This window comes from Fundulus heteroclitus, chromosome 13 (assembly GCF_011125445.2).
Source record: "Fundulus heteroclitus isolate FHET01 chromosome 13, MU-UCD_Fhet_4.1, whole genome shotgun sequence".
In the NCBI taxonomy this organism is placed as follows: domain Eukaryota; kingdom Metazoa; phylum Chordata; class Actinopteri; order Cyprinodontiformes; family Fundulidae; genus Fundulus; species Fundulus heteroclitus.
Genome location: NC_046373.1, coordinates 18,415,026 through 18,436,027, shown reverse-complemented (window position 1 = coordinate 18,436,027; position 21,002 = coordinate 18,415,026). Strand labels below are relative to the sequence as shown.

The following is a 21,002-nucleotide window of genomic DNA, read 5'->3' as shown; positions in this document are numbered from 1 at the left end:
GGAGGGAGAGGGGGAAGGGGAGGGAGAGGGGAGGGAGGGGGCGTGGGGAGGGAGGGGAGGGAGGGAGTGGGGGCGGGGGGGAGGGGAGGGAGGAGGGAGGGAGGGAGGGAGGAGGGAGGAGGGAGGGGAGGGAGGGAGGGGAGGGAGGTGGGGGGGGGAGGGGAGGGATGGGGTAGGGGAGTGAGGAGGGGTCAGGGAGTGGGAGGCTTAGTCGGGAGGGAGTGAGGTGAGGGGGTGGAGTGCGGGTTGGGAGGGGGGAGGTAGTGATGGAGATTCTTTCTTTCTTTATCTTTCTCTCTTCTTTTTTATTTCTTGTTTCTCTTTCTTCTTTCTCTTTATCTTCTTTTCTTTCTTTCTTTCTTCTTTTTTCTTTCTTTCTTTCTTTCTTTCTTTCTTTCTTTGTAGTTGCAGCTTTTTCCAGGTTTCTTATATTATTTTTATTTCAAAATAAACAAAAATCCCTAGAAGACTGCATAAACTGGATCTGGGAAATGTCTAATTTTCACCTGAAAATGTGTAGGAACCCCAAACTATTTGCTTCCAAATACAAACTGTGCAACCCTCTGTTCTTGTCTGGTTCTCCTCAGCTATCAGAGACCAAGATTTTTACGGCTTCTAGTGTGGCATCGGTCCCTGCGCCTCAAGAGAATGTTACAATCACCAAAGGACAAAGGTTTGGTTTTATTGAATGTTTTTATATATATATATTAATGAATGTTGGTGTTCATGTTGTCCTAGTGATGGGAAGGACAGTGCTTTTGAATGTGCTGAATCATTTCATTGCAATGATTTGTTCAGAAGATTCGTTGATGTAACTACATTTTTGGTTCAGTACAGTTAACATAGGCAATAAATACGGCTTAGGTCACATTTGGTGTACAATTTATTGAGCTTTAATTACGTTTTAAGTTCCTTTACGTTTAGAATAGGCAATAAGCGTGGCTTTAGCGACACTAAAGACTCCCACATACTCGGACGTGGGAGTCAGCAGGACCAAGTGGTGGAACGGATGGTAAGATGTGTGATTAGCTAGCTGAGCACCTAGAGCGGTTTCTTTTTCAGCAGACTCCCACCTGTCAGTGAGAACAGAGAAGGACCGTGATGATGCGCGTCCTGGAGACCGCCTGCTTGGAGGCCACATATAAAACAGTTTAATGTGAAGACTTCTTGCTGGCGAGCAGTTTGTAGTGTGACACCGCGTATGCTTACGTAAAAATTTAGCTCTGCGTGTACCAGTCTGCGCAGTTGTCCGCGAGTATGTGGGGACCTTAAGGGCACTAACTACATGTTTTGTTCCTTTGCAGTTAAAGCAGCTAATAATGATCAGGCAGACTCTTCAGGCTCTCCTTATCTTGAAGTTCTAGAAAACAGGGGTTGATCAGCTCAGACAGAAAAAGGAAAAAAATCTGACTCTAAATGTGACTTTTGGTTCAAAATGTATCACTTCTGAGAAAGATGTAATTCCAGGGTTAGGGTATAGGTGTAGCATGCGAGTAAGTGAGACGGCTCCACTGTCAGTACAATTGGCACACTGCACGAATCAGGGCGTGATTGGTTCACGCTGCATCACAGGCCGGGTTACAGCGTGAACGACTCACGACGTACAGAGTCGTACCGCAGGCGAGTGAGCGACTCTCCGCCATTTACGGTACATTGCTACATGCCGAATAACTCCTCAGCAGCATTTCTCTTTGTCCACTAGGTCAGTGTGGAGAATCATAAGTTACTTAAAGCTAATGTTAGCTGTTAGCTTAGAGATGCCATTGTGCGACAGAACACACAAATTCCCCTCCTAAACGGCTCACACTGACTTTTAATGAACTGATAAAGTACCGGATCAGCTAATGAAGTGATTCAACTCAGTTCGTTCACACTAATTATTCATCCGTTTGAATCGTGCGCAATAATTGTTTGACTAAAATAAATGCCATTGATTGAGAGAAAAGCTGGGTTAGAGTGTTAAGCCTGGTTTATGCTTGGCCATATTACGTAATTTTGAGTTCCACGCCCCTCCGTTCGACCAAAAGTTTCCGCACCGCACACCTGGGAAAATTTGTAACTGGCAGACGAGCAAGGGCTCCTTCTGGTGGAGGTTCATAAATATAGACATCTTTATGATTCGGCCCAAAAAGATCACTGCGATCAACAAGTGAACAATTCCCGGACAGAAATCGCTGTCACTCTTGGGAGAAGGTAAAGGGCTTATATGTTGGAAACAACTTTTTTTTTCTACTTGTACGTATTGTGAGGTGTAGTACTCTTGGCGTAAGAGCGCAATGCTGCCCTCTAGAGTCTAGGAGAAAAGTGAAACTTCAGGGGAGGAGCAGCACAGAGCATAAATGCTGCAGACATTGCATCTGTGTGGATTGTGCGTGCATGAAGCATACAGCAACATTTAAATATTGACAGAAAATCAAGGACAAAACTGCTATTTAGATTGCTAAAATAACTTAGAGACAACTTAGACTTTGACAACTTTATTTGTCATTCGGTATGCACAGAGTGCGTACAGAACGAAATTTCGTTTCATACAGCTTTTGTAAATTGCAGTAGAAGTTAAATTACAGTTTTAGGTGCGGCAGAGATTTAGAAGTAAACAGTAGATTTTAAATATACAGTATACAAATTGAAATGTAACAAAAAAAGAGACATTTTTATGTACAGAATTGGATTGTGCAAGGGCATTTGTGTATGAAATGCATTTATTTGTGCAATTTAACTGCATCAAAGATAACGTTGTAACTGTTTTTTTTTTTTTCACCTGTTGCAGGATTGACCTCGCAGTGTTGCTGGGGAAGACTCCTCCATCCTCATCCTCAGAGACGGAAAACACCCCCATGGAGGCCACCCAGCCCGCCTCTCTGTCCCAGTCTCTGGTTTTTAGCAACTCAAAGCAAGGAGGACCGCTTTCCCAAACATCCTCTACCACCCCGTACCCCCAGCACAGCATGGTGAGGCCCTTATAAAGAATAATTTGCACATTCGTTTTGAAGTCCTGAATTTGATGCTGATGGCTTAAAACGAGTGTTGAGCATCTTGTAATGTTAGACTTTGGTATCAGTTTTACTAACAAGCAAATACAAAGTCTTTTTATGCACAAGTTAAGACTGCAGTTTGCTTTCTAAGGGTTGTTCCATCACCAGGTGTAGCAGTAATTTTATTACCTCTTGACGCTGCAGGTCAGCATGCTGAGTAAGGGATTTGGGGAAGTGGGAGACCCTAAAGGAGGTAGCACAGGGACGACCGGGGCCCAGTTCCTGGAGCAGTATAAAACAGCCCAGGCGCTGGCCCAGCTGGCAGCACAGCACTCCCAGACTGGACCTCCCAGCACCGCAGCTTCATCCTGGGACAACAACACCTCCACACTGGGACAATATGGTGAGATACCGTTACCAATGTAATTCTGCTGCCGTTAACTTTGTACGTTCACTGTTGGAATAAAGGTAATAATTGAGTTATTTTTCTGATTTAAAACATTTCTTTTTTTTTTTTATCCCCCGCCCATGTTTCTGTGCAGAAATGAAGACTCAGTCAGAATCTGGGATCCACACACCCTTTACAAAGAGGCAGCCCTACCAAACTGCCACCTCAAGCTCGTCCATGTTGGATGTTTTCCTGCAGGACAAAGGGCTGCCTCCTTCCTCCTCCTCTTCTTCCTCCTTACCGCAACAAACGACATCCTCACCACACGCGCCTGCCTCCTCTATTCCCAAAATGGCAGCCGTCCCCTCTCTGGGTCAGCAGGTCTCCCCGAGTTCCTCGGATGCTCAGGGTTCAAGTCCACTGCCTTTACAGCAACACAAACTCAAACAGCAGAAGAAGAGGACTTCTATTTCAACAAAGGTAATTTACTTTAGTGCTGAGTGGACACGGTTGCGAAGTTGTTGTTTTGCCATTTGTTGTGCTGCAAAATATAAAGGAAATTGTGCAGTTGCAATGTTATTATTATTTTTATAATACGTTTCATTGTTAATATTTCAAGGCTTTTCATGTGAAATGTCAGTTTAGATCAGGGGTGTCAAACTCATTGTGGTTTAGGGGCCGCATTCAGCTTAATCTGATCTCAAGAGGGCCACACGAGTAAAGTCATTGCAAGATTAAATAGAACTAATAAATGTAGACTTGTTGATTTTTATATTAAGTTAATTTCACTTTTACACAATATATTATGAATAACCTCAGCGTTTTTAAGAAAAGTATGTGCAATTTCAACAATACATTTACTCAGTTAAACATTTACTTGTGCATTATGCATAAGAACTGATCACAGTGATTGTACAATGTTGAAAAACATTTATTTACATTTTTTGGAACTTAAAAACACTGTCCTGCATGGCAGAATACATCTAACAGGTAAAAATTAAGAAATGATTTGAATTTTTCCACACCTGAAGCTTAATATGCTAATTAAAACACAGCGCCCCTCGTGGACAATATAGGAACTGCATATTTTCAATTAAACGAAGTACATGTTTTTTTCAATAATTGTTTTATCGTTCTCTTCCTTTTATCTTGTCCACTTGTGAAAGTCAAATCTAATGAGCTCTTTGTGGCATATTATTGTCACATTGCCAGACAGGACACTGGAATTTTTTTTTTTTTTTTTTTTTTTTTTTATAATAATGATAATGCATTTAGCCACAGGGCCGGACTGAATTGTTCGGTGGGCCGGATCCGGCCCGCGGGCCGTATGTTTGACACCCCTGGTTTAGGTGTTTGCACAAATGTTGACTTGGAGGGGTTGAATTCAAATGCCTGCCACACATTTTTAGTTTGTGTGTGAAAACAAATGAGATTAAATTAACTACAATATATTGAAATTTGTGGTTATAATGTGACGAAATGTGAAAAGGTTCAAGGGGTAGGTGTAAGACCTTTGCAACAAAGGTTGACGTAAACAAAAACAAATTAAATTTTGTGTTTTTTAAAACCTGACAGAAAAAAATACTTGGATTTTAAATTGATTTAAGGTTGTTATGAACTTTAAATTTTATCATGATATATTGTTGTACCTTTTGGAATAATGATAAAATGACTATTAGCAGCTTCTTTCAGTCTTTTTAAGTCACTGGCTTAGACTTCACGTCAATTCTAGCTACATGAACACAAAAACTGTCCTTAAAAAACACATTTAATCGTTTAACATATATTAAAACAAAAATTCAAATACATTTCATCAGGATACCTGCTAAATTAAGACATTTTTTAACTAAACTGAACACAGTAACTGCAATTTATTATATTTTTAACTTTATTGATATTTATTGATCCTCTCAAGAAACCAACAGTGGAGAAGTTGGCAAAAATAACAATCCTGGCAGTTTTTGGGGTTTTCTGACATTACTAATTGGAATTTATCGTTAACATAAACCCACTTTCTTATCATAAGACGATTTTCACAATAACAATAAAAACAATACGATAAAAGGCCCTGCCCTAATTTAGGGTAACGGTGAAAAGGAATGAGATGCAATAATATATAAAGATAACACATGGGTGCAAACAATCACATTTAATCAAAAAATACAATCTGGCGGACACCCAGAATATGAACAAAAGCTGCAATAGGGGTAACGCCGGGCTCACACTGAATTTCCTCAAGGAACACAAATCATTAAAATCAATGTGCACACGGTTGCAGGTCCATTTACAGAGGCCGTGCTGCGCTGCACAAAATTCCCCAAGGTTTTGTCAGAATTTAATGAGCCAAACAGGAAAAGTCGGACACTAGACGGTAGCGAGTTTTGGTGAATTTCACAATAAAACCAAACCACAGACTTGCGCTAACTTGACTAGGGTAAACAAAACGTCAACGCAGAAACACGAGCTGGTGAAGATTCTCAGTCATCCAGGTCATGGTTATTCCCAAAAAAAAGTAAAAAAAAAAAAAAAAAAAACTGGACTTTATTCCAAAGTTTTTTCCATTTTGAATTGAGAAAGTTTTCTGGATGGAAAGCGAAACGTCCTCAAACTTCGGGAAAAACAGTCCACTTGTTTTGTTTGTTTTTCTTTTTTGGGAAAACGAACACGAGGGAACAGAGGAGAGGCTATTGGAGGATGAAATTGAGTGTTTATGCTCACGCAATCTGGAATAAACTCACGTGTCTGAAACACAGCCAAAACTCTAAAGTCCCCCATTATTGTTTGTTAGCACACGCATGTTAAGAGAGAGGCAGGGTCTGCGTTGGCTTGCCGTGTTAGCCGGTTATGCGGATATGGGGGATCCAGACGGAGCCGCCGCTGGAGGCAGCTTCACTAATCCACTCTGGCAGCACGTTTCAAATGTAGTCGGTTTTGCAGCCGTTTGGTCTGGATGAGACCTCCTATCCAACCCAGATATCCAAACCTGTGTTTGTGTGAACGGGGCCTGAGTTTGCTCTTTCATCACAGTTCCTCTGTGAACCGGAAGGCTGAGATTACCCTGATAATCGTCGACCGCAGTACTGAAAGCGCCACTGCTCTTTCTCAGATTCCAGCGATGGCGGTCGAGATGCCTGGCTCAACAGACATTTCGGGGCTCAATCTTCAGTTTGGAGCGCTGCAGTTCGGGTCAGAACCAGTACTACAAGAGTACGATTCCACGCCTGCCACCACAACACCGGGCAACCAAGTTCAGAACAGCCTCTACACAAGTCCCAGCAGGTCAGTAACCTCAAAGTGCAACACTATCAAGGTGTCCTATCTCAACACACAAACAAGTTTATCCCAAAAGAAGGAAGATGGTTCTGTTGTTTTGGGCTTTTGGGATATAGTGCCACCTGGTGGACACGACAGGAGATTAAGACACGACTTTAAACACGTTTTTTTAGTATCAATGAGTTGTAAAACTTTATTTTTTGCTTTTTTTGTTAGAACATCCATCAGTCTTTGTACTAAAGATATATTTTGTACAGATGTTCTTGTCCCATTTTGATTATTCTAATCAATATCAGACCAAAAACATTTTTTTTTTTTGTCTGCATAATTTGCAGCGAGTCAGCTCCAGCGCTGTCGAACTCCAGCCAAATGGAAATGTACGATCAAAGAGCATCTCAAACACGGCGTTACCCTCCCTCCGTCTCATCCTCCCCTCAGAAGGACATGCAGCCCAAGGTAAAGCTGGAATATTTGGAAAGGTTGGAATTAAATAATACTGGGAATATGAGCCTGTGTGGATGTCATTCACTAAAATGGATCACATCTGTAATTAAGAAACAGGTTTAAAAGTTAGGGCAAGTTTACATCTCCATGTCTTTATTACATATTCATATTCAGTATTCACAAATTGGATGGTAAAAAAATTTATTTGAGTAACTCAACTCACTGAAATGCATAAGGATTAATGACACAGATGGAAGTTTTAAAGCTTTTATTTTAGCTGATTATGATGATTTTCCGCTTAAAGTTAATGAAAACACTACATTTAAGATCAGAATATAATGTAAGACCAATAAAAAAAATTATTATAGACGTGTGCTTAATAAAAAGCATGTTTAATACCTGATTAAACTTGCTGTTAATGTGACAAGTGAGCCTCATTGGAAAACACTTATGTTACTGCACAAATAAGTGAAGCCTTTAATTTAAATTATTTGGAACAACTTGTAGGTTTTTCTAATAAGAAAAATATTTATCTACCCATATATAGAGATTTCTGCAGAACTACTGAAAAATAGCAACTGCTTTATAATAAACCGCCCAACGTCTTCATCACGCATTCTCATGAGGCACGCAGCGCAAGTTGTTTATTAAAATGCAAAATGTCCAAAAGACTATTAACTAAGATTGTTTTTATGAGCTGCAAGCTAACTAGAATTGGCTTTCTAAAATATGGCTATTGAATTTCACAGAGCAGAATGTAAACCTAAGGCTCGTATTATGGAGGTTTAAAAGAACATGCCTGTCTAATTCTCGGTTATCCGGGTCATTGCAACAGCAAACGGGCATAAATAGGAGGCAACCGGACTTTCTCTCAGCTCTTTCTGAAAACGTTTCATCACTTATCCAGGAGTCTTTTGACATCAAAAGTCCGGTTGCCTCCAATTTAAGCCGTTTTGCTGTTTAAAGGAGACTTTGTCTTAGTTAATTAGCTCTGTTGATACGATACAAAACAAAGCCACTTCCAACTAAAAGCCTCTCGGCGTTCCTGCTGAATGAAAGCAGACGCAGGCACACCCCCTCTTGGAGCTTTCTGACAAAACAAGTAAACAGACAAAGCAAATCATTCATGTCCCAGAAGCCCTTTCAGACTTTTATCAATACATAGTTTCTAAAACAAACCAGTGATCTCATTTTTATTATTTTATTTATTTCAGAATGGCTTCAGTTCAATACAAACTGCCCAGTGTGTTGAAGGTAAGCGTTGGCTTTTCTGTCCTTGTTCTGAAACGTCAGGGTTTCTGAAGGAATTAGGTGCAATCATTTCTATTTCAGGCTGTAAAGAGTCTTAAATAAGCCTTTTATTTACTTTTATTGTTGTTGATTAACTGCTTGTTCTATGAACTTTTGTTTTTTGCATTTGTTTGAATAAGACCTTGGAGAGACTAGAAAGTATGTTATGCAGGGCAGTAAACAAAGAAAAGCTGAATATTCAAGCTTATTTCCCTAAGGAATGTATAATAAAGTAAAAAAAGAAAATCCCTTTTATTTCAGCTAGCGGCTTTGTCCTATAAAGTAGATATATTTAGCTTGACCTCGGGAACCTCAGCAGCTGACTGCTGTGATGAGGCGTACTATATATTTCATTGGAGGGCCTGGACGCTTGTTGGGTCACAAAAACAAAACGGTAACATCAGGAATATTTGGCTTGCCTAGAAATTAAATGGGTCAAATAGAAGCCATGTTTTAAGTAAGTTATTAGATTAACCTAATTTAGTTACGTTCTGCTATGCGGGTTTAAGATTTAATACATGCTGGTTGTTGAAAGGCTCTTTAAAAATTACCGTAATTAATCTTGTAGAAACCCGGATCAGGTGAAATGGTCACGTTTAATTTTTTTATCTTATCCCAGGCTCTGCAGTATCAGTGAAGCCGGCTTCTGATTCAGTCACGCCTTCATCCGTCTCCAGCATGGGCGCTCTGGCAGACGGCGGCTCAGGCCCCGCCTCCCTGCTGACCACAGCCAATCAGACAAACCTTAGTGCTCTTGGGCACAACGAAGACCTCCCACCCAGCTCAATCCCCCCTCCTCAGCACAACAGGTGAGCTGAAGTTTTTAAACTGCACATCTGGGATAAGGAGAAGCAGCTGGAGTGGTGATGACCGCTGTGAGAACTGACTGTCTGAAGCTCCTGGTTTTATTTTCACAGCTCTCATCCATCACAACAGAACAGTCTCGCTCCATCTTCGGTCCGAACGTCGAACTCAAGCTTACTGGTGAGCTCTTTAAATGCTCAACTCGGCTTGATTTTACTAAAAACGACACATTTATTTTTTCTGTGCATCTCTTCCTCGGTTTCTCGCTGCGGTTTAAACCTTTTTTTTTCCAACGCTTCCTGTGGGTGCAGATGGAGGCATTAGACAGATTCACTCTAATGGACGTGTAATCTCATCAGTCTTAAGTACATCCTCCTTCTGTCTCAGCAGCATCCCAACGTAGACGGCGACTTGAGCCTGCACTCGTCCTTCTCTTCCACCGTCTCGGCCGTGCCGTCTTCATCGGTCCCCCCCTCATCTTCCTCTGTGGCTGCTGCACAGGTGTCGCTGGGAGCTCCTCAGGCCTCCTCGGTGGGCCCCGCTACGGTCTCGACTCCCTCGGGCCAAGGTCCCGTCAGCAGCCTGGCCATGGGCCTCAACGCAGCCTCCATGGGGGCACCGGCGGCGGCCCCCGCCTCAATTTCAGTCTCTACCATCTCCTCCACCGTTCCCTCCTCAGCAACTTCTTCCGCACGCAGCTCTGCAGCTTCCTCAGGTTAGGCAGCGGATCGAAATGCACGCCGTGTTTATGATCTTCACATAATTAAGAAGTCAGATCACTAAAGGGGCAATGTTTCAATTTTATTTAGCTTTCCCTGCAGAGTTAGTTAGGTTTATGCTGCTCTGTAGCGTTTGTCTGGAGAATTCATCGTTTTTAGTTTTGTGCTTTTGCCTAAATAACCCTGAAGTTCTGCAGCTCAGGTGAGAGATTATTAGCTCTGCACGGCCCAAATCTGGCCTTGATGGAAGAAAGGCAAGAAGAACGTCTAAAAAAAATCCTGTTCAAAGTTTTCCACAGGTCATTTAGAGGATGTTGGTGAAGGTTCTCTCTTCAGATGAGAATTAAACTAAACATTTGGGCTTCATGCAAAGTGACATCTGTGGAGAAAAAAACAACACTGAGCATATTGTCTCTGTGGTCAAACATGATGGGGGAGCGTTGTGCTGTGGGAAGGCATTTCTTTACACGGTTTCCTCCAGGTTTTTTTTTTTTTTATAAATCGTGATTGGGGGGTGATGTAATCATCTAATTTGTGCTGTTGTTCATAAATTATTTACCCAGGTTATAGGAATAAAGCTTTTGCCAAGATAAATAAGTGATTAAAATGGTGATTAAATGTTTGGAACTATGAATGACTTTTTATAACATGATTTATGAATGTTAATAAATTGCCTGAATCCACGCTACATAAAACAAACTGGACCAAAAAGACAGCAGAGGCACACAAAGTGAACGAGGGGAATGAGTGATTAAAGCTGCGTGTGAATCAAATTTAGGGAATTATTTTAGTGAAACAACTCGAACTACTTTAAAAACTACGTTTACTTCACATTTATTACTCGCTGTGTAATCCAGGGCGGGATCACCGGCACATTTGTGCATGCATGATTAATTTGGATCTCCTCTGCTCTGTTTTCCTTATAACTCCTTCTAGTGCAGGAAAAGGCAGCTGTGGTGTGCCTGTGAGACAGCGCTGAGGGAATAGAAAAGGGCACAGCAGCTCTCGCTGCTGCCTCAATACAGTGACTCCAGATCGATTGGTGCTTTCACATAAAGTCGCCATTAACACAGAAAAAGCTGCTAGTCGCTTTTATGAAAGAAAGTCGCTACATATAGCAAGAAAGACACTAAACACTGGACTGTCTCTAGTTTTCTTTCCCTTGTGAGAGCAGCGCTTCACGGCCACTCAGGAAGGAGCAGGCAGTCTTGGTGTTTCAAAATAAAGTACATTTTAATGTTTCATGATATTTAAATTAATTTCAAACTCTGATTATGGTTACTGTAAGTGCGCAAATATAGACTATATATATATATATATATATATATATATATATATATATATATATATATATATATATATATATATATATATATATATATATATATATATATATATATATATATAGAGATAGATAGATAGATAGATAGAGATATAGATATATATAGATAGATAGAGATATAGAGATATAGAGATAGATATAGCTTGTATTCTTTACATTGTTTAAACCTTTTTTTTTTTTACATCATTCTGAAGATCTGGCGGCTTTTTTATTTTTGCTGTGGTGTAGCGACACGATCAATCACCTGTAGCGGAAACCCCGCCTTAGCTAACATTTTCAATAAAGGGACGCTCCTGAAGAAAATCTGAGACTTGACCAGGTGGAGGTTAACCTTCAGACAGGATAATGACCCTCAACATGTGTAATGAAACGGTTTAGATCAAATCCCTGACAGGTTTGATGATGATGATGATGATGATGATGATAAGAGCTTTGTTGTGATGTGTGTGCAGGGAAAGCACCTCCAAACCTGCCACCTGGTGTGCCCCCTCTACTGCCCAACCCCTACATAATGGCTCCAGGACTACTGCACGCCTACCCTGTAAGTTTCAAACTCATTTTATCCGAATTTTAAGTTGGGTTTTTTTTTCTTCATCTCCATGCACGTTCTAACAGATTTCATCACTCTTTCACAGCCTCAGGTGTATGGCTACGATGACCTACAAATGCTGCAAACAAGAATACCATTGGTGGGTTTCATTTCCTCTTAGCCGCTACAAAATTAACCCAAACCCACACACTTCCCTCGCTGCAGCTCATCTTCTGGGTAATCATCGTTTCCTTTTTTTTTTTCTTTTTTCTCTCTCCCTCTTTCTAGGATTATTACAGCATTCCATTTGCGACACCGACAACAGCACTGACAGGCAGAGAGGGCAGTCTGACGAGCAACCCGTACTCTGGTAAGTCAACCTCAGGAGCTCGGGAGATGTTTAAGCTTACATTTTATTATTTTATCTGTGAAACAAACGGGTGCTGGCAGAACGACACGGCAGCAAACGGTGATCAAAAGTGGATTATGTTCCTGTTCCTGCTTTGAACGAAGGCTTTTCCACCAAAGAGGTTGACGTTTTTAACTGGTTCTGTAAAAGAAACAATTTGCTTTCCCACCTCCCCAGAATCAAGTCAGAACCACATCATTAACAGTTTTGTCTTGAGCTTTTTTTGTAGGATTGTAATGCATGGAGACAATTTAATGTGATATTATTTATCCCTCCAAACAGAGCCTCTAATATCCCCCCCCCCCCCCCCCCAACAAAACAACGTTTTAAACAACCTGTGAAGGCCTCACACTCCTGATCAGCTGATATCTCATCCACAGCAGCAGCTGAAAAACAGGAGTTAAACTCAGGTTTTAGGCCAAGACTTAAGTGCTTATTACTTATTAACTAACATTAAAAGGCCAACTGTGCTGAAGAACCGAGCCAGAAATTACATTTATGGATTCAGTTGAAAATAATCGCCTCTGAGCGACACATTATTTTAAAACCAGCTTCACTGAGTTTTAAGTAGTTTAAACAGCAGGAAGATCAGAGACGGTTAGATCCTGATATTCTCCTGCTGACCCGGCCTCCTCTGGCCCAGTTTGTCTTAAAGGACACAGAAAAGGTTCTGTTTCTTGGTACGCACCAGCTAAAGCCTCCAGCCGGTTTGGTGGAAAATGTTCCTGAAACATTATGAACCCAAATAGTCATGCAGCCTGACTCCAAAACAGTGTTTATGGCTGCAGCAGCTTCAGGTGATGGCTTCTAAAGTGCTTTTATTTTGTTAATGCTAATAAAACTAATCATTTTTAACTGCAGCAATATTAAAGAATAAAACTTGGAGCTGGTCCTGATGGAGACTTGACAAATTTGTTTCCAGTTTTCGTCTCTGATGTGCCTGAGAGAAACGGCTTTTCCACTTTATTATTGGGATAACTTTTTTTTTTTTTTTTATGTATGGCATCTTAATGTGGAGTCCGAAGCTTACTCGTGTTCGTTGTATGTTTATTTTCTCTTAGCTATTTATCCTGCGTCACTGTTTGCCTCAGCGTTCATCTTTTCTTTGTCCTGTTTTCAGGCGACTTATCAAAGTTCGGTCGAGGCGATGCGTCATCCCCGGCTCCGGCCACCACATTAGCTCAGACACAACAGAATCAGACCCAGACGCACCACACCACACAGCAGCCCTTCCTCAACCCGGCACTGCCGCCCGGCTACAGCTACACAAGCCTCCCATATTACACCGGCATGCCGGGCCTGCCCAACACCTTCCAGTACGGACCTGCTATGTTCCCGGTGAGGAGCTTCACACCGTTTCAAGGCTGCTGACCTGCTTCTAACGGCGCAGAGCAATGAACCTGGACAGGAAGTCATAACTAAGACAGTAGATAATGTGATCCAGGGGGAAGGAAAAAGTACTAATATAATGATTTGACCTTTTTTAGAGTAAGATATCAAGTCTCATTATGTAGGAGGAAGAACTTAAAAGACGTTTTAGCAAATTAGCAACAATAATTCAGTCTTGACTTGTCAAAATCTCAACATTTACACTGCAAAAAGAGAACTAAAAATAAGTAAACTTTTCTTGAAATGAATGTATTTGTCCTCGATTTGAGCAGGTAAATAAGATTATTTGCCAATGGAATGAGTATTTTTACCCCTAAAATAAGATAATTAGATAAACTGCACTTGAAATAAGATGGAGATGAATTGTTCCTATTTTAAGTGCCAAAATCTTATTCCATTGGCAAATAGTCCTATTTACCTGCTCAAATCAGGGGAAAATACTTTCATTTCAAGAAGAATTTTCTTATTTTTAGTTCTAATTTTGCAGTGTAGGAAAAGTAACCAACCGTTTATGTTGGAAGGTTTGCATGGAAATTAAAACAAATCAACAGGCTGGAGCTAAAAATGTGTACAAACCTTTGAGTTACAAATATTTCTAAGCATGCAGGAAGTATTTTAACGCAGTTTCTGCTTATATCCACCAATCTGACTTGACGTTTTGAGCAGCTGGGGTCTCCTGACTGACCTACGCAGCTCTATTTGCAGCAAATTGGGCGACTGTGTCCTGACAAATATCAGAACCAACAATTTGAACTACAGTAGCTCGTCTGGATCCTATCTGATTGGTTCTTTACTTTCTAAACTCTTTCTAAACTCTCTCTGAGGACTGTTTGGACCCAGCAGGAACATTTTCAATGTTCTGACGCTGCAAATTTAAAGATTAGAAGTTGAACAAAAGCAAAATGTTACCTGGAACTAGAAATTCTTGCAACTGAACCTTTTAGGTCGATCCGGGCCAAGACTGGATTCTCCTCCTCTGGATCAGGTCATGCCCTGATATCATCAGGCGATGGAGGAGTTCAGTAAACATGTAGGATAATCAATGCTGAACGGTAATCTGCTTTTTAAAACCTAATTAAAAAGAAAGACGGGTTGTTCTGAAAAAAAAAAATAACAACACACAAAATATCTTTGACAGGAAGCAGAAACACGTAATCGGATCTCGTAAGCATGAAAACCCAAGAATGCACTTATCTTAAAGGCTGAACGATTTTCTCAGCTGGGAAAAAAAACATTAACCATCAGACAATCCAGAGCAATCTGTAAAATAAAAGCTTATTTCAGCTCAAACTAACGACTCTGATCAAGTCATGCAAAAAGAGTTACGTCTCTGATGCTCAATATTGCTACAATCAATTTTAAAATAAAGGATCATAAAAGATCAAGCAACAATTTTAATAGTTTTAATAATGCCTGTGAGTCTTAAATGAAATTGCTGTTATGTCTTAAATTTTGCAGGTAACAGGCCGTGAGGAAGAGACGATGACTTTACTTATCGTGGTCTTATTATGCAAGGGCAGTGTATGTTTATGTAATGGTGTATTTGTCTATCGGGTAACCTTTGAAAAACCAACATTATCAGTATCTAATCTCACTTTAAGCTTTGATTTTTGTAACAGATTTAGACAAACTATTTGAATATTGTCTATAACTGAGACATGTAAGTACAGGGTTCCTGCAGATCCTTAAAGTCTTAAAAGGCATTGAATTCTTCAGTATAAAACTAAGGCCTTAATTTTTATTAAAATGTCTTAAATCAGTCATTCATAGGTCTTAAATTTCTCACCACAGTTCATAGATTGAGCTAATAGCTCCCAAAAGGAGTTAGCACTGATTATGTTGTGGTTTTTATAACTGATTTATTGTTTATTTTACTAGGGAACAAAACAAAGTTCATTAATTCAGTTTAATAGTTGTTAAAAAAAATATACCTGCCATTTATGTGCTTTTAGCTTTCTTCCTATATGGATTTTTTTTTTTTTTTTTTTTTCAAAATTTTAAACATTCTACTGGACCAGAAAGTAATGGTTAATGTAAAAATAAACATTTGGGTAAAGTTGTCGCAAGCATTTTTGTTTTTATCTTGTGTTTATTATAAAGTTGGTCTTAACTTTTTATTTCAAGTGGCATTAAAAAGTCTTGAATTCACTGCAAAAACGGAACTAAAATGAGTAAAGTTTTCTTAAAATGAGTGTATCTGTCCTTGATTTGAGCGGGTAAATAAGATTATCTGCCAATGGAATGAGATTTTTGCACTTAAAATAGGAACAACTCATCTCCATCATCTTATTTCAAGTGCAGGATGTCTAATTATCTTATTTTAGGGGTCAAAATACGCATTCCATTGGCAAATAGTCTTATTTACCTGCTCAAATCTAGGACAAAAAACACAAATTTTAAGAACATTTTACTTATTTTTAGGTCCGTTTTTGCAGTGTTGAACTTGCCTTATGATGTAGGAACCCTGAAGTAGCGATTGGAATAATCTAATCCAAAACGTAAAGTTTAATACTTAATCCAGACTGTTTCCTTCTCCTGAAGCGAAATGAAACCCACATATCGGTTAAATTCGTCGTCTCGTCCTGACGTTGCGTGCTTTGGCTTTTTCCAGGTGGCTCCTACCTCTTCGAAACAACACGGCGTGAATGTCGGCGTGAACGCCTCCGCCACGCCCTTCCAGCAAGCTAGTGGCTACGGTTCCCATGGATACAGCACTGGTGAGGCTCCTGCTCTGTGAAACCTCCACGGTAGCCGCTGCGTGTGCTGGTCCTCGCCGTGGGCTCAGTGACGCGGCCTCCGTGTCTCATCTGAGCTCTGCTGCATATGAAAGCGGAAACGTTATGTGTGTGTGTGTGTGGAGTCGTGTTTTTTTTTTTTTTTTTATGTCGCTGAAGGCGGTCATTGCTTGACGTTCTCGTTTACTAACATTTTAAAAGTGTCGTGAAACTCGGGACTGTTCCTCTTTATTCGCATGTGTGCTTGAGGAGTTTGTGAGGAGAGAAAAAAAGTGTACGCGTGTAAAAGATGCAAAGGAGCGACCGGCTGGACCCGCAGTGACATAAGGGACGAGTTGCAACTATGTGGGAAGTGGAAACGACTGCGCCGACAGTGACTTCTGGCTGTGCTGTTAACCAAGTAGTTAGATTAGACGATTGGTTTCCTGCTGTTTTTTCATGGCTTGCTCTGCTCATCTTTAGGAGAAGGGAGTCTCTTCTATGGGCTTTAATCATCCATCACACCTCTTACACACCATCACAAGTGAAACTGTCATCTTCCCATATCTCCTTTTTAGACATTTTATTTATTTATTTTTTTTTGGTCCTCCAGTTGGTTTTCCTCGTGGTATTCTGAAGTTATTCATATTCCATCTCCTTTTCTAGTACTAAAGTGTTTTGGGTTTTTTTTTTTTTTTTTTTAGTACTTTTTCTTCTTTCGCACTCCGCATCCACAATGTGCACATCACCCATTTGTTCTTAGCTGCACCATCTGCTGCTTTCTGCCATTACCCCCACTCACACTCACCTTCAGCCTCCCCCCCTTTCCTACACACACCCTGCCTGCCCCTCACCCCCCCCCACCCCCCCGAGGCTCGCGTCAAACAGCATTTGCAAACGATGTGGACGTTGATTTGGACCAGTTGGACAGGCAGACAAATGCAGCTGGACTCTTTGCCATCTGCATCGTAGCGTCACTTGAAGCCTGTCCACAAGTTTACAATTCCAGACCTGGAAATTATTTGTAAATGCTGTCTGTAGCAGGTCTGCCCCGCCCCATCCCCCCCCCCCCCCCCCCCTGCCTGGTGTGTCTAACGCTGTGGGCTGCGGCTGTGTGTCTGACTGTTGCAGGCTATGAGGATGTGGGCCAGGCTTCAGGGAGTGGGGATTTCTGTAAGGGCGGATACGGCACTGCCGTGGCCGCCGCCGCTGCTTCTGCACAAAACAAGCCAGCCAGCTCTGTCACCGGGCCTGGAGTCGGTGAGTGACGTCACATGCCGAATTAAAAAGAGAGTAAAGAAAACTGTTCCTTCAGTCTTCCTCCTCGTGTCACCATCCATCCCTCTTCCCCCCCTCGTCTGTTTCCTTTTGCTCTTGTTCATTTTTTTTCGCCTCATTGCTGGTGAGCTTTGCCTGCGGGACAAACATCACTTTTTTTTTTCTATTTTACCTGAAATCTTCACAGAGGAAACTCATCATCAGTCCTTTCATAGTTTAAATAAACGGACACCACTACCCAGTCGATGTCCGTAGAGGTAAAACATGCCGAGCTGCAACGATCCGGCCTGATTATGAGTTCCTCTGATTGGTTCCGTCCCGTTTTCAGTTTCGCCTGCTCTTCATCCTCATCATCGCCGCTACGTGTGTCTCTGCAGTAATGAGTTGACAACACGGTAAAGAGAAGAGCAACGGAACCGCTCTGCGCTCGCTGAAATGTTCCCGTTCCTCTCAAGAACAAAGTGTGAAGACGTCTGAGCTGATTGGCTCCTGCTGTTCGGACTCGGTGATTCTCAGAGTTGTCGGGCCGAGCCTGACCGGTTCGTTTGTGAACGACCGGAAAGGAACGTTGAGGCATCGTCTATGTCGGGGGTCGGCAACCTGCGGCTCTTTGATCCCTCTGCTGTTGCTTGGCTGTTCAAAATAATTGTGTTGCGTAGGCCTTTACGTTAGGACTGAACCAGTTTGGAAAATAATCTAATTGCAATTTTTTATCTTAATATTGCGATTTAATGTGATTTCCCCCCCCCCCCCCCCCCCCCGCTTTTTAACATATACAAAACGGCAAATCAATTTGTTTCCTCGCCATGTGGATTAGTTGCTAAAAGACCAACAGCATCTAAACTTGGAGCAGAAATGATTGCGTTCTGCCTACAATATATTTCAACCATAATTGCAATTTTGACTTTTTTCTGCATTAACCACAAGCAACAAAAATGGCCTCTAAATAAAGATGTTTGTAAACAAGGACTATTTAAAACAAGAACTTTTAATATTTCTATTAATCAGAATATTGTTCAAGAGAACAGCTTTTAGTTGATTTGGACATCAATCCTTGTTGAACATAAAGTGCAACCAACAAGTCTATGTATTAAACTGATTGACCTGTACTTAATGCTATGTATGATTATATAAACTCTAAAACAAGTAAAGTTAGATTATGTCACTGCTGCAACTCTCTTCCCGTCCATGTGGAGCAAACCCACTTTAAACATTTTACCGACACCTAAAGGACGCGTCTAATTCACTAATTGTTACATAGCCAAAAATTGCAGACCTCTGCGATTTGGAAATTGCGTTTTTTAAAATTGCGATTATATTGAAAATGCGATTAATTGTTCAGCCCTAGTTTACGTCATGCAGGAGGTCGTCAATGCTGGCTGACAAACACTCCTCACCAGTAGGTGGCGGTAATGCACACTGAAAAGATGTTTGTTCATCGCCAACAAACTAAAGAAGAAGAAGAAATGCCAGCTGACTGGCTGCAGAGTGACATAAACACAGCGAGGCGTAGTTGAGGCGGCATTTTTAAATGCTGCTTTTTTTTTTTGTAGTAAATTCCACAAATGATAAGAGTGACACAGGACCTAAAATAATATGGAGTCATTTATGAAGGTGAAGCGAGCTAAACAGCAGGGTAAGAGACATTTCTGTGTCTAACATTGATTTTCAAAGTGAGGAAAAGCGAACGGCGCTTGGCTCAGCGCCTGGTAGCTCGTCTAATGCGGCTGTTAGCTTGTTAGCTTGTTAATGACAGGAGCTCGTTTACGTAACTTTCCTGAATGTCATTAAAATGTCTTTGGTTTAAAAGCATTCAGAACGCACCGTTTATTTGGGTTGAAAATCAAATAATCCGACTATGACGTGCGTTTACTCGCACCAAGCTTTATTCAGCATAAAAACTCTGACATTAGCAGAGTTGATGATTTCCATAAAACAGAAGTTTTGTACTTCGTGCAGGACAAAAAACAAGCGCAGAGGTGCTTTGGTTCTGCTCTGGGTCCGTTCTGTTGCAACAAAACTTGTTATATGCATTTAATTTAAAATTTCAAAAGGGTTTTGTGGCTCCCAGTGTTTTCTTTACTGTGTGAAACGGGTCTAAATGGCTCTGTGAGTGGTAAAGGTTGCCGACCCCTGGTCTATGTGGTCCCACCGACGAGTCTTGGTGTGTAAAGGGTTTTTTTCTTATTGTTTTCTCATCTATTGATTCATGTAATCTCTGGTGAGATTAGCCGGTCCTTGGACTGCTAGCACACGTCATTAATGCTTTTAATATTTGACATGTTCTGATCCAGTAGTGTCCAAAGCCTTCTTTCACTGCAGGCCAAATAGAAAGCAGTACGGGGCCATAATTATTGATGGAAAATGTTTTTAATTATTGTGTTTGATTTACTGCTGATTTGGTACAAACACGCTAAAGTTTAATAAAACACATATTTTGCAGGTCTGAAAAAGGCTCTCAGAGGTTTGACTTTTCCCAACTTTATGGGTCAAGTGTTTCACATGTTGCAGTAGAATGATTTTTTGCTAATCAGCTTGAAAAATTCTTGCTCTATTTAGCCGAGTTTAACGATAGGTGTGCCCGAGTCTCTGGATGTTTATGGCACTACTTTCTATATTAAAATAAAAGTAAAAGTAATATGATGTATAAAAATAAAACCATGCCCAACCACGCCTCGTAATTGAAAATTTCTTGCTGAAAATGGAAAAAGTGTCCCGCTGCATCAGCTCCTTTTTGCTGGAGGAACAAATTTGGACTGTTTTTGAACTGTGGCTGAGGGACAAAATTGGCTGCAAATGTCTCCTGGGCTGCACTGTGGGCACCACTTACTCTAATCTTAATCAGAAATTATGAGACAGTGATGTGAAATAGTTGCAAAGTAAATGTAACGTTCCTTTTCCTGTCAGGAAGTGTGCCTGAGCCAGATTATACAAGGGAAAAGCTGAGGTTAACCTGGAAACACACTACCACTGAAAAGTGTTGGGTCACTTAGAAATGTCTCACATTTTCAATAAAAAGCACCTTTAAAATAACCTTAAATTAATCAGAAATGCACTCTAGACGTTGTCAGCGTGGTATTGTGTTTATAATGGTGTGGCCAGCACAGTCACCACACCTTTATCCTGTTGAGCTGTCGTGGCAGCAGCTTGATGCCCTACAGGAAGCATGAGGTAATCTGATATTTCCTCAGATTACTTCAACAAATTGACAGCTAGAGGTCTGCAGATGGAGGATTCTTTAATAAATGCAACATTTTGAGTACAAAGCATTATTTCCAACCTTGGCAGACTATATTTTCTATTCATTTTCATTTCATTTAATGCAATATGAGTTTTCTTGGAGAAACGTGACCCATTTTGGCTAACCTCAAAACTTTTAAGCAGTAGTGTTCATTAGCAACAAAAATATTGCTTGAGAGAAAAACCTTTGAAAAACAAATTGTCATGC

General features: G+C 40.8%; 1 protein-coding gene across 6 annotated transcripts in view; it reads left to right on the top strand.

Annotated features, from left to right (window-relative positions):
- ubap2l (ubiquitin associated protein 2-like) overlaps positions 1-21,002 on the top strand; it is a 46,422-nt gene that overhangs the window by 20,064 nt on the left and 5,356 nt on the right. For 3 of the 6 annotated variants that reach the window (XM_012875396.3, XM_021322962.2, XM_036145280.1), the window contains exons 11-26: positions 588-673; positions 2,771-2,951; positions 3,180-3,378; positions 3,518-3,843; positions 6,470-6,642; positions 6,972-7,092; positions 8,295-8,334; positions 8,990-9,179; positions 9,288-9,354; positions 9,562-9,889; positions 11,688-11,776; positions 11,871-11,924; positions 12,053-12,134; positions 13,294-13,511; positions 16,174-16,279; positions 17,408-17,536. In XM_012875396.3, the coding sequence (XP_012730850.2) occupies positions 588-673; positions 2,771-2,951; positions 3,180-3,378; positions 3,518-3,843; positions 6,470-6,642; positions 6,972-7,092; positions 8,295-8,334; positions 8,990-9,179; positions 9,288-9,354; positions 9,562-9,889; positions 11,688-11,776; positions 11,871-11,924; positions 12,053-12,134; positions 13,294-13,511; positions 16,174-16,279; positions 17,408-17,536 (2,389 nt within the window). The remainder of the gene's footprint in view (positions 1-587; positions 674-2,770; positions 2,952-3,179; positions 3,379-3,517; positions 3,844-6,469; positions 6,643-6,971; positions 7,093-8,294; positions 8,335-8,989; positions 9,180-9,287; positions 9,355-9,561; positions 9,890-11,687; positions 11,777-11,870; positions 11,925-12,052; positions 12,135-13,293; positions 13,512-16,173; positions 16,280-17,407; positions 17,537-21,002) is intronic. The other 3 variants (XM_012875397.3, XM_012875400.3, XM_012875399.3) reach the window with 3 other exon arrangements.